The following is a 12,953-nucleotide window of genomic DNA, read 5'->3' on the forward strand; positions in this document are numbered from 1 at the left end:
TAATTATCACGTATGGTTTCCGATGGTCATCATCCGTCCAGCTGGAAACGAAACGCTCGAAACCTTTGTTGTTGAATCGACTTCTACAATTTATTCGCATCCTTTAAATTTGCACTGAAATATTTGGATATCATTACAGATTTTTGTAATTTTTTTCTTTCATTTTATACACTAGAAGCTGTAATCTTGATGATATATAAATTGTTACACGAATATAAAGGTGCGCTTTTTACGGCTTCATTATTTCGAAACATGTATTATACCATGTAAAGTTAGGTTTACACAATCAATTCTGTTCAGATAGCGAGAATATTAATTTACTAGTATTAACGTTTGAGTATTTGTTTAGTAATTGAGTATTAAATTTCAGATTTGTATTTTGTGATAAAAAGTGGATGATGATCGCTCTGAGTATTAGGTCGTTTTGATTCTTAAGATTTCATTGGGAGTTGAAACACGTGTTCGATGCAATAAAATGTAAGTGTCCGCGGAAATGAAGACGGTTTAAGTTTTTCTTTCTACATCAATGTTCACATTATAGCTTAATGAAAACGTTCAGGTTGTTTAAAATCTCTTGGGCTTGTTAATGGCTGTACACAGCATGATCCTGGATTTGTGTTTTTTGTCACCTGGAATTATTGCTCCGTTCAAAAACGAAGCGATCTTGCATCGGTACGGTTTTTGTTTTAAATTGTGATTCAATTCATTTTTTCGTTAAGTACGATTTAGTTATGCCAGACAGCATTGATTATTCAGTCAAATTAACAATGCGCATCATTTTTGAAATTCAGATTAGCCTGAGAAAACTTTGTCTTATTTTTTTGCCAGTCGATCCCATTTCTCCGCTTGATCAACATACTTACATACTTCCCTACGTTCTTGTTTTTGAAGTTATTCAAGAGTTTTGTGCGAACATAAATATATTAGCAAATTTCAGTAAAACAATATTCAGTTATTTTTTATTTATTTAAAGTAGCTTATACAAATACAACAACAAATTAAGATAGTAAGTAAATTGGCGTGTAACAATTCAAACATGCTTGGAAGGAGTTAGTTGATTTTGAAGGTTAAATGCAAATTGTATGTATCGACAGTGCGCCGAATCGTGAATGGCGTTGATAACGGCACAATGGGCCGGAGATGCGCGCGGGCACACAGCACAACACAAAAGTTGCCTTACAACCTTCGCTATTTTATTAAGCAGATTAATGACTATTGGTGATTTTTGGTAGCAAAAATGTAGCTTGTTCAACCTAGATGTCTTGGCGATTTTAGCGTTTGAAGCTTAATCGTATGTTCTACTAGTTTTTTTCAAAATACATATTCAATATAAAAGTTATTATAATGGACATAGTTATAACTCGGGCATGTAGGAATAATGAGTTCACGACTCATAACGCTTTTAAACATAAAAAATAGATTTGATCTGTAATATGCTTTTATATATTTCTCATCATGAGTCGCGAAAACTATATAAATCCCCGAGAAAAGCCGCTTCAAATCTTTCTTTTGAAACTGAGAATAGGCTAAATGTTACATATATAGAGTTTTGTTTATCTTCCATTATTTTAATAAAGTTTATGTACAGGTTTGATAATATTATTGTCAAAGTCTTCATAATAATAAAAAAATTATGCACAATTACAATGTTGTTATACACCAATTTTCCTGTAATTTTTTTGTCGCCGTTATATCTGATCAAACAATTCAAATGCCCTACATTTCCCTCGTGACCACACGACAACAGGTGTCGAGGTGGCGACGTGGCGTGAGGGGTGAATAGCGGGGAACGGCACTTGTTGCGCGGTTTTAAATGAAGACACTATTCCGATTAAAGTTATAACTTTATCAATTTAATTAAAAAAAAAAACAAGAAATTGTAGCAATTGTTAAACAATAAAAAATGTCAATAGCACTTAAATACTTTTTGCTTATTGTCCATAAATGACGATACTGTCAGATTAATGCTAGGTTGTAATTTTAGGTTCAATAAATGTCAATATCTTCTTGAGATTAGCTGATAGACAGTCTCTTTTCATTTGAACTATTAACGCCGTGACACAGCGTGACTACAATAGCTTCAAATAACAAAAGCTCGCGCCATTTTTACCGGCTTCTCCATTGTTCGTTTGAACTTGGAACGTCGCGTGACGTAAACGGCGCGTGCGATGTTTTGCATTCAAATCGTCGTCTTTACTCATAATTACTCCAATAACTGTTACAAGCGTCTTATAAGCGAAATTACACTACATGATGTATATCATTCTACCCATCGCAAAAGGGTGTTACATATCTGTTACACATCAAAATTAACTTTTAAGAAATTCCCTTATTCTACGCCTCAATTTTAATTGTTGTTTCTTCATAGTTAAGTAAATCAGGTGCTCAAACTGACGTGTAATCAAAGTATTAATAATCATTGAATTAATATGTTTTTTTTTCATGACAATGGATGTAGCGTTATTTCTAAATGGTTTGTGTCCAGTCATCTAGAAAATGAGAACGCTTTGTGTGAACACGGTGTCCATTTTGTTAGACTCTTGGCTTTGTTGAGGTTAAAATTGTTCTATAGTTTAAATAAAAATAAAATTAATGAACATGGTTACTGACTCCAACGAAATAAAAAAACTAGTCTTGTAAAACAAACGGGGAATAACCATTAGCATTTAGTTCTACCTTTTAAACGGTAGCTAACAATAGTGGGCATATTAATCTAAAGATCTGTAACGTTGATCACGAATGTAGGCGAGAGACCTTTGCTCAATGACAGAGGCGGCGCGGGCGCATCATCTCATTGAGCGCGCACCGGATGGGCCAATCAGCGGCGTGAATGGACGCCCCCGCGCATGCGCGCTGATGCTGTTCGGTGCGTTATTAGCTCCCGTACTAGATGCCTTCTTCTTTGTTATATCAGTAAATTGTTATGACTTTTTATGGCCCCCGTGTGTGTTGAGTCGTAAACGCGTTCCTACTGTTGCTTCATTGACTAACTATTGTTCGCTTGAGATACTCTTAGAACTTTATTATGATGTCTTTCTTCGTGTTTATAGTTTGACGAACTATAGAGAGATTGACTTAAGATGAATGATATACATGATGATATATATATATGATGAATACCAGGTTCATATTGAAATGATGCTCTTTATTAATTATGATTTTAGTATTATACACTTATTGGTCTATTTGTTTATGTTTTTAGGATTGTGGCGATTATTTGACTAGTCGTACACAAACAATGTTCGGCAACAGTTCTCAGGCTGTGCACAAAGTGTTCACTTTCAAGATCAGCAGAGCATGCGCAGATCATAATTACGGTAATGAAGCTTGCACAACCGCTGCCCTAAGTTTGTAGGCACGCGATGTTACGGATCGTGTTGCTTTGTTACACTACAGAATAAACCAACGACTAAATTATTTTATATTTTAATCTTAGATGTTTATATTGACGATGACTCGTGATTTATTGAGCCTTTATTTGTAAAAATAGCTTTTAGACTCATTATTCTAAATATAGTTAAAATTTTGTAAAAGCATGCTTATTTAAAATATTTTCAAGGGTGATTATTCAAGCGATACAACGCTTCACTATTTTACAAGAGTTGATACGCATTAAAAGCGTATATTCATATATTTCTTACGGTCACGGAGCGTTCACATTTGGTACAAGAGCAGGCGAAACCGAGAGCGTTGCGTCACTACGAGGATGATACATCGCCTTTTCACAACCGACAATAACACTGTTGCAAATTTTAAATTCGAATTCTGCAAATGGCCGACTGCTGTCAGCCGTCAACGTTATGATTGACAGTTATTATTTTTAATCTGTCACTTATCTGTTTTTAAAAGTATTAGATTGCCTTACATTCTTACAGTAAAAATACAAGTATGTTTTTCATTTTAATTCACTCGTAATATGGTAGCTATTATTAAATAAGTTACAAAATGAAAAAAAAAAAAAAAAATCAGAACATAGTATACCAGGTACACAACAACAACAACAACAGCCTGTAAATTCCCACTGCTGGGCTAAAGGCCTTCTCTCCCTTTGAGGAGAAGGTTTGGAACATATTCCACCACGCTGTTCCAATGCGGGTTGGTCGAATACACATGTGGCAGAATATCTATGAAATTTGTCACATGCAGGTTTCCTCACGATGTTTTCCTTCACCGCTGAGCACGAGATGAATTATAAAGACAAATTAAGCACATGAATCAGCGGTGCTTGCTTGGGTTTGGACCCGCAATCATCGGTTAAGATGCATGCGTTCTAACCACTGGGCCATCTCGACTCACAGGTACACTGGGTGCTCTATTTTGTAGGTCTATCAATTTTACCGTTTACTAACCTTTTGGCTTATTGAAAGCTTTCATCATGACTTTGATTCCCATGCCTGCAATTGCCGCCGTCGCTTGATCTTGTCTGCCGCGGGCTCTTGAAGTCCGAACTGTTCACACTCGCACTATTCTCTTGTATATTTATTTTATAATCGTTTTGAGCACTTTTTATATTTACAAACGTCTGTTTAGTCTATAATTTACAATGTACAAACTAAAATTCTACTTTAAATAAGATCAATAAATATCACACTTATTTTTTTTAATGTCATAATATTAGTCTAAACACTCTTCACTATTTTTCATTTTGTCGGTGATTTTTCCTTACGTCACCGTTGAAAAGTTCATTTATTTATCACTCGTAGCACCTACAATAATTTCATGATTTGAGTCACTTGAATTTTGCCCTCGACTATTTATTTACGAATCGAATGCAAAAAGGTGCGTTGTTAACAGATAACCAATGCGTCGAGTTGCAAGTTGTTCTCGATATGAAGTCAAGCAATATTCAAATAGCATGGAGCATTCCCACAGGTGCGTGGTACGGCCCAGTCGTTTCCGGTTCCCTACTTGCCACCCGCACCTACCCTCTAGTATAACCCCCACCGAGCTCACAGTTCTCACACGGTCCGTTAGTCCGTGACGAACGATTTCGCTAAATTTTGTGGTTAGAGTTTTGACCCTTGTGTATAGACGAATATAAATAACGGCGCTTCTTTCGTCATTTGTTTCAGTAATTAAATTACTACTTGGACTTAACTTCGTTTTTATTATAACCTTAAAAAATATATAAACAGAAAATTTTAATATAAAAAAAGCATAAACAAAAGATAGAAAGTCTGTACACCCTTTTTAATTATTATATAAATGTCACATGATTTAATTTAATGGTGTAATTGAATTAATTTACTTTTAAAAGGGCTTATTAGTTTAATAATATGCATGTCATATATTACATAACAAATTGATAGGCACGGTGCAACCGACCGAGATGAGGGTTCAAGGGTTAAATGCGTGTAAACATCTTTATTCCGATTTAATAACCGCTCCGTAAAAGGGTCGGTAAGTATAGTGGTTATCGAAAATATTAAACTTTAAGTATTGTTAACGAGTTAGTGGCAAACATTTTAATTAATACGTAGGAATTTTTTTATCAGTTCACACGATTGTTCAAGTTCGTGGACTTGAGAGGTCATAAAGTATTGTTTGTTATTTTGTTTTTTTATAAAGAACTGTTATTTTAAAGTCGAATGTTAATAAAATTCTCTTAACTGCAGGAAATTGAGAACAAATGGGCCTTAATGTATACATATATTCAATCTAACTTACTTAGCGATGATGGGGGCGACGAATTGCCCTCAATGAAAATCAAATTTAGACACCACATGCATCATACTGGACAAGGTATTTGAACGATTACATTCAAAACTTACACGTTATTACAAACATATCTAACAAACCGTTCTCCTTTAAAATATAAATGTTTTACAGATCGAAACATTCGTTTAGGTAGTGAACTTTGAATCGAGGACGATCCTTTGTGCCGCAAGTGTCATTTAATAGGGCCAGTTGCCTCGTCCAATATTGGAGGACAATAGTTCAATACGAATAGTGTTATATGTTTATTTAGTAATAGGTATCGCTGGCTGACGTGTGAAAATTGTTGTGAACTTAATGAATTATATATTTTTAGTCTAATAAATAAGTAATTGTTTGTATGTGTTCATATTCTATTTGTCCATTCACGCTTCGTTCGTCCGATTGAGCTGAAACTTAGTAGATTATATTATTCGAACTTGCATGAAGGTTTCTTGTATAGTAAGTACTATCAACGATAAATTGCGTGAGTCGTATCGGACAATTACCGACAAAAATATAATTATAAAGGCTCTGTAACGTACACCGAGCATTAGCTAATAAACTATCATGGTATATTGTGGAGAAATGTGTTATTGATGGCTAATTGTTTCGTAGTTAATGTGTCTAGCGGTGTCAGAGTGACTGCGGTTAATCACGTGGTCGAGCTGAGATTGCCAGCCACGGGTCAACTAACTCGATTGTCGCTCCCAATTTGTCTCCCCAACCAACTAAGAGCGATCGCATTAGTTAAATTCGAAATACTGAAATTCGAAATCATGCATTTCAAAATATAATACATTTCTTGATATATCGGATATAATATTATTTTTATTAATTGTTTTCTATTTTTGGTAAATTTGAAATCTTGCAATTCGAATACAAAATGTGTAATAAGTAACAATGAATTTACATCTCGGTGCGTTAATTAATGCCTGCGGCCGACTACGGCAAATACTAAGCGTTGGGTGTCAATTGCACTGCGGGATCAACCGGGGTCGGCTCTAATTTCTATCTCATCTTCGACCCCTTAATAGGAAAGTGGACACCCGCATGCACGCTAAATAACTTTAATGTGGATTTTGTATTTAAACATCGAAACAACGTATTCGGGTGCATTTAAAATGACAGGCACGTCGGAATTCAATTTATTCAGACTCGTTCGACAGAGATCGTTTTGCTCGTCCGAGAACACGTTTGTCGTTTGCCTCCGCGATGTTTTGATGGGACATTCGCGAGATTTTGAACGCTTTTACGCGTTGCGAGCAAACAAACATCGTGACAATGGATGCTTCGGCGAAGCGCGTGTGACGCGGGACTCGATTCAAATGTGGAACAATGCTTGTATAACAATTCGGTAATGTTGATGCAAACAACAATGTTATAGATTGTTCGGTACGCTCTGCGTAAGCTAACTTTTGTACAAATTGTCCAACTATTATACAATGTTGATACAAAACACAAATTGTATGCATATTTGACGCTCACTTTGAATTTTCGTGATCATTAAACTATTCGAGTATAGGTAAGTATTTGCTAACTACATAATACTACAAACCGTAACAAATTACTTAAGCTGTATATTTTAAGATCTTTGCCAATTAAAAAAATATCGTATGATGTACAAGTTGTATTATTAATCTGTGGCTGAGCTAACAAATAGCATAGATAATGTAGCGACGGTCGCCCGTTCCGACCGTCCCAAGTGATTTGACCTTAGACCGTTCAATTAAAACGTTATGGACGGTGGGGCGGCGATGATAAATGTGACTACAATAGGTAATTACTACAACGTATATGTAGACACTTAGATTTATTTCAAGTGAATGGTACGAGTTTATTCTGATATAAATAAAATTGTTTATGATATATTTTTAAATTTGTTTATGTATCCATACGTACCTATAACGCAGTCATAATATAAGGCTTTGAATGTAAAAAACTTTGGGTTTGAAGTCTAATATCCGCTATTTTTATGCATTTGACTTTGTTACCAATTATAGCAAAGTTATAAATATTTTACCATAAATTGTGCTTAACTCTATGATATTACGTTTCAATCAAATGTGTAACACCTAGATGCAATTACACATTACGTGACCGTTAACGAATAAGGTCATCGTTATAAAAAGTGAACCAAAGAACTGATACAGATATACCATATTAATACCTTTACATATAAGGTCTGGCTGGTTATATCGAAATGTAATCTCGCAAAAAAACATAAGTTTTTAAGTCCTTGCTACATTTAGGTGAGTATAAAAACTCTTTTGAGTGAATTGTAGCCTTACGATGTAGAAAACATCAGTTACATTACAAGGGTGTCCCCATTTGACTCGAATTTACATATTAATGAATGCAATATGATAAACTTTTGTAAATACCACAATGAAACATCAGACAGTACGAAAATGATAATGAAATATACAGTACTGTCTGAAATTTTATTTCATTTTTATGGACGTGAATAATGGAAATGGCTAAGTCATTTTCAGCGACGCCATATTAAATATGATCGCTGCGAGGTCGGTTTGTAGATTTATTAATAATATTTTTTCGGGCAACAATTGGGAGACAAAATTGGCGGTTGTTATCGGATTCTTTGGCGTCTATCTCGAGTGGGTGTTTTGAAAAGTTAGGTAAATGAGATTACAAGGCGTGCACACGAGCGGCGTGAAGCGTGGGGCGGGCTGACCGGCGATTGGCGAACACCTCCCACCGCCCACGCGCATGCGCAGCGTGCCGCCCGCGAGAAAAATCTCCGAGAGGAAAACTCTACGTTTCAGAATCTATGATATTCAAATTTTTATGAATATTTTATTGGGTGGGCGGTATAACAGCCGCTTCGGTTCTCGATAATGCATGAAATGGCGACCACGATCTTTACGACCTTGTTATTTTTAGTACTTGCAATTCGGCTACCGCGCTGTTTTTTTTTTTATTAAGAGTTTTTATTTAATAATTTCAAAAAGGTTGTGCTATTTACTTTATTAATAAATGTTTATGTGAATATTTATTTAAGACCTTTTCCAGTTTATATGTAGGTACAAATTAATATTAATGAACTAAATATACTTACTCAAATCGTAAACACGTCCTCTGCATTTCGGATTATAAATATACGGGCTCATTAGACATTCAAATGTAAGCGATTTCAGTACTTTTGTATGTTAATTCCGTGAGTATAGGGTTAAGTTCAGTGTCGACTTTTACGTAACATTCTCATTTGAGAACACAAAGACATTAAATAATATTAAACTTGCTTCATAAAACTAATTTCAACTGATAAAATATTTAAAAGTACCACATTCCTTTTTATTTTTTTCTATGGTAATAAATAATAATTAGTTAAAAACACTCAAGAGATAAATATGCTTGTGTTCGAAACGTGTTTAAAATCATTAATTTTCCGTTAGATTAAATGTAAATTGAAAATTTAACTGGTGTTCGAATTAATTTAAATATAGATGCCTAATTTAGCCTTGTTATATATTCCCATTCGCTGTGAAATTGGGTCGCTACGTGTCACTGTGCCATTAGGGACTATTAACAGCATGTTAACGTTGGCTGAAAATATTTCCTAACGCGTTGCGGCAAATTTATTGATGCGTTGAAGACAGATAAACACAGCCATTGCATAAAATATGACGGAACTCGACTTGTGCTTGCAGACTTTTTTTTAAAACCACAGATAGTATAATGAATTAGTTATATGTATGACAGGTTTTTAATAAGTTGTCGTGTCAATACAAAGTGATTAAATTATACATACAAACAGCAATTAAGAAACCTTTTGCGATAATCATCTCAAGCTTTAGGGTTTCTCTTCACTTTAAAAATGTTTTTAAAGATAATTGTCTATGTCGTCGTCGTTTTTTGCTACATTGGTATAATTATAATTAATGACGAATTTAAAAACAAAATTTTTGTAACAAATGGCCAGATATAATTGCGGATATTGTTAATTTTGAATTTTCTACTCGCGTTATTATCTTTAAATCCAATTTATAGTCTTAAAAGTGTCGTTAATAAAAAATACCAATGAGCAATTATTTAAAACAGTTTTATAAATTAATTTAAATTTTACTACTTTATTGGATGTTTACAATAATGTCAGTGACAAAAAAAATCAAATAAAAAAAATAGTAGCTCACCATACTACGTTATAAAGAGGCTAAGTTTCCAAGTCCCAACAATTTATTTGTTTGAAATAGTGACTCATGAACATGGTTGGTTGACTGCGAAAATTTGACATTTTGTTCACGCAACTCTACAAGCGTTGGATAATTTTTTTTGGAAGTACATAAAGTAATAAAAAAGTAAAGTAAGTAAAGTATTGATAAATAAAATAATGAAAGATTTTATAAGTATTTTATTGCTCTACCTATAATACCTATGTTTGAGGTAATGATAAGGTTTTATTTTATTATGAGTACATAATAAAATTATTAAATTTAACTTGTTCTTGTGCTTATTAATATTACGATAAAAAACTCGTTTAAGCGTCTTTATTTGCACGAATAATTTCAGAGATATTGATAGAGTATATACGAAGATGTAAGTATGTAGTATGTATTTAAACTCGGTACGCCGACTAAGTATGGTTGGAAAAATAACTTTGGATTATACCAATTATATAAATATACCGCGGAATTAAATATGTGCGTTAGTTTAGGTTTAAAGATATATTTGTATATTAAAAAAGAAATACATAATAGGTAAATATTAAGTTTATATTAATCCAAATTTTGAATCGATGTGTTATCGCTATGTCTGATCTGTAACAAATACATTTAAAGTGTATTTTTGTATTATTTGTTCTGTTCTAACTTCGACTACGACCTTGAGGTATTTCTGTATTTTGTATCGCAGCTCGAAAACATTGTGACCATAATGTTTGGTTATGTCGAAAGCAAGCGTGACCGGGAAAACGAGAAACAGTTTACTTTCAGCAACTAATCGCAGTTCTGTGAACTTAAGTTAAATAAACTATTTATCCGTGATTCATTACCGGCTAGAATACGATGTGATTTACGTTTTTTTGTTACTAACTAATTTACGCCGAGTTATTTTGTTACATTGATAAATTATGTACAAAATTAGACTTATTATTTTGTTAATTCTACGTGAAACGATTTCAATTAACTAATTTAGACCAATGCCATCTGTTATTGCAACATTTTGAAATAAGTTATGTATAGACTATGAAGGGTTCAAATTGAAGCCCAAAATAACACCTGTGCCCGACACTGCGCACTTATAACAACAGTTTGTGCGATTATATAATTAAAAATACATTATTATATTTATAAATAAAAGGTACTAATGTGTTTACTCGTTCTAATCTAAAATCAATATAACCAATTGTGCAATAACATTTACGAAGCACGTTGCTATGAAACGCATTCAGTGAAAACACAAGCACAATTACTGGAAGGCACCCTAAATGGGGTCTGACGATGCTCTTATCTGTAGCTATTGTTTAACACGCTTTTTTCATTCCCACGCTCGTTGGCGAGCGTTGAGCGAAGCTGATAACGTTCTACCTGCTAGTACCTGATCGTCTCAAGGAATTCTGACTAAGTACGCGAGGAAAACGCAGTCGACGTTGATTCAAGACCTACTATCTTGAAAAGAAGTGATAGATTTAACAGCTTGTAACATTATTCAATAATAAATTTTAATTAGAGGCAATAAAATCGACGCAATGGTTACTGTTCGCTATCCACCTGTTTGTTTATCATCGCCTTTTAAATTGTAACAAGAAATATCGTGCGACACAAATTACATTCTATTAAAATATATTTAAGTGACACTAAAGTTATTTAAATGATAACATCGAGTAGAAATATGTGTAATATTGAAATTTTGTATTCGTCGCATGACAGCATTGTTAAATTTTAAATGGAAATGCATCAAACAAAGAGAGTCGGTAGTCAAGTGCAAAATTCATCGGCGACCCACGCAAGTCAGAAGGACAGATATGTTGCATTAGGTATAAGAGCCGAATCCATTATCCAATGACGTATAGCAATTACCCATTTAATGTAATTTGGGCCATTGTAAATGTGTCCAGTGCGATTTCTCGTACATTCTCAGCGTCACTCACTCAAAAGCACCAATTAACGAAATCACAAAGGAGCAAACACTCTGTGGGCACAGATTGATAGCGAGCGTTCGAGTTCCGGACCGGTCATTTCAAATTTGGTATCGGATATCCAGAGTTTTCAGTGGCAGGCTGTGAGGGCGCGCGCGTGCGTCTCTGCGGCCGGTGCGCGACTACTCGCGCTCAATGGGCGCCGGCGGAGGGGCGAAGCTCTCCGTCTCGCGGCTCACTCCGAGCGAGCTTACGAAAATCACCAATTGCGCCTGTCCCTCATTAAATAATCACTTTACATTTACGCGAGTACTTTCGATAATGCAATCAACCGCGCCGATCGCACTGCCCGAAAATGACTGCTTTCAGATAACATTTAAAATGCGAATGTTCGCGAGGCTTTTGAAGAACTTCCGTTTAAAGCTGTAGTGCGGCGCTATGCATCCGGTGCCACCTGCTCGCACTCGATAAGAGACAACGCGTTGGAAGGAGATGAAGTGATCGTTCAGAACACAGACCGGATGGCGGACTCGGTTATGAATGAATGCACCGTCTCTGTCTCGCGCGTGCATTCACGTCATGTCGTCTCGCTTGTCTACAGGTTGTCGTCGTAGAGGAAGTGAAAGGGACAGGAGGTGTCGTAGTAAATATTGCGCTCCATCGGGAGTATTTCTAAGGGTCTCCAATTTTTTGTTGCATCACAAAAGGTCTCCAACAAACTTCATTCATAGATTTCATAATATAATACTGTACTCTTGAATCTATTTTGCTTATGAGCATAAACACTCTATATTTTATGTCATTTTTTAAATGTACTACTTTCATACACATTCAATTTTATACTTTGATATTTTCTTTATGACATGAATCAAGTATAGAATATTGTGTATTAACATTGTTAGTACCTACTAGACTAATGTATATAGATAGAAAAATACGTCATCTGTTCTTGCTAACATTCACAAAGGAAATCATAAACAGACTTAGGCAACATCAGGGGAAATATAAAGAAATAAAGATCTTTAAAATTCATGCATCGTCCTAAAGCGCAACGCAGAGGTAATATCGGTTATGATGAAGTTATCTTACTTCAAGTAACAACTGTTAACTTAACTTGGTAAATAGCTAAAGTAATTAAATTAGCTTTGAGAATAAAAACTTA

At 34.6% G+C, this 12,953-nt stretch overlaps 1 protein-coding gene across 4 annotated transcripts in view; it reads right to left on the minus strand.

Moving 5' to 3' along the window:
- Nucleotides 1-12,953, minus strand: part of LOC124538182 (ETS-like protein pointed) — a 126,412-nt gene that overhangs the window by 37,657 nt on the left and 75,802 nt on the right. The window contains exons 1-2 of one of the 4 annotated variants that reach the window (XM_047115144.1): nucleotides 11,804-11,989; nucleotides 4,350-4,706 (exon numbers count right to left, since the gene is read on the minus strand). The exons of 2 other annotated variants lie outside the window; for them this stretch is intronic. In XM_047115144.1, coding sequence (XP_046971100.1) covers nucleotides 4,350-4,392 — 43 coding nt within the window. In that variant the 5' untranslated portion in view covers nucleotides 4,393-4,706; nucleotides 11,804-11,989. Of the gene's footprint in view, nucleotides 1-4,349; nucleotides 4,707-11,732; nucleotides 11,990-12,953 lie in introns of those variants that run through there. One more of the 4 variants, XM_047115143.1, reaches the window with a different exon arrangement.

The sequence above is a fragment of the Vanessa cardui genome, chromosome 20 (genome assembly GCF_905220365.1).
Source record: "Vanessa cardui chromosome 20, ilVanCard2.1, whole genome shotgun sequence".
Classification (NCBI taxonomy): domain Eukaryota; kingdom Metazoa; phylum Arthropoda; class Insecta; order Lepidoptera; family Nymphalidae; genus Vanessa; species Vanessa cardui.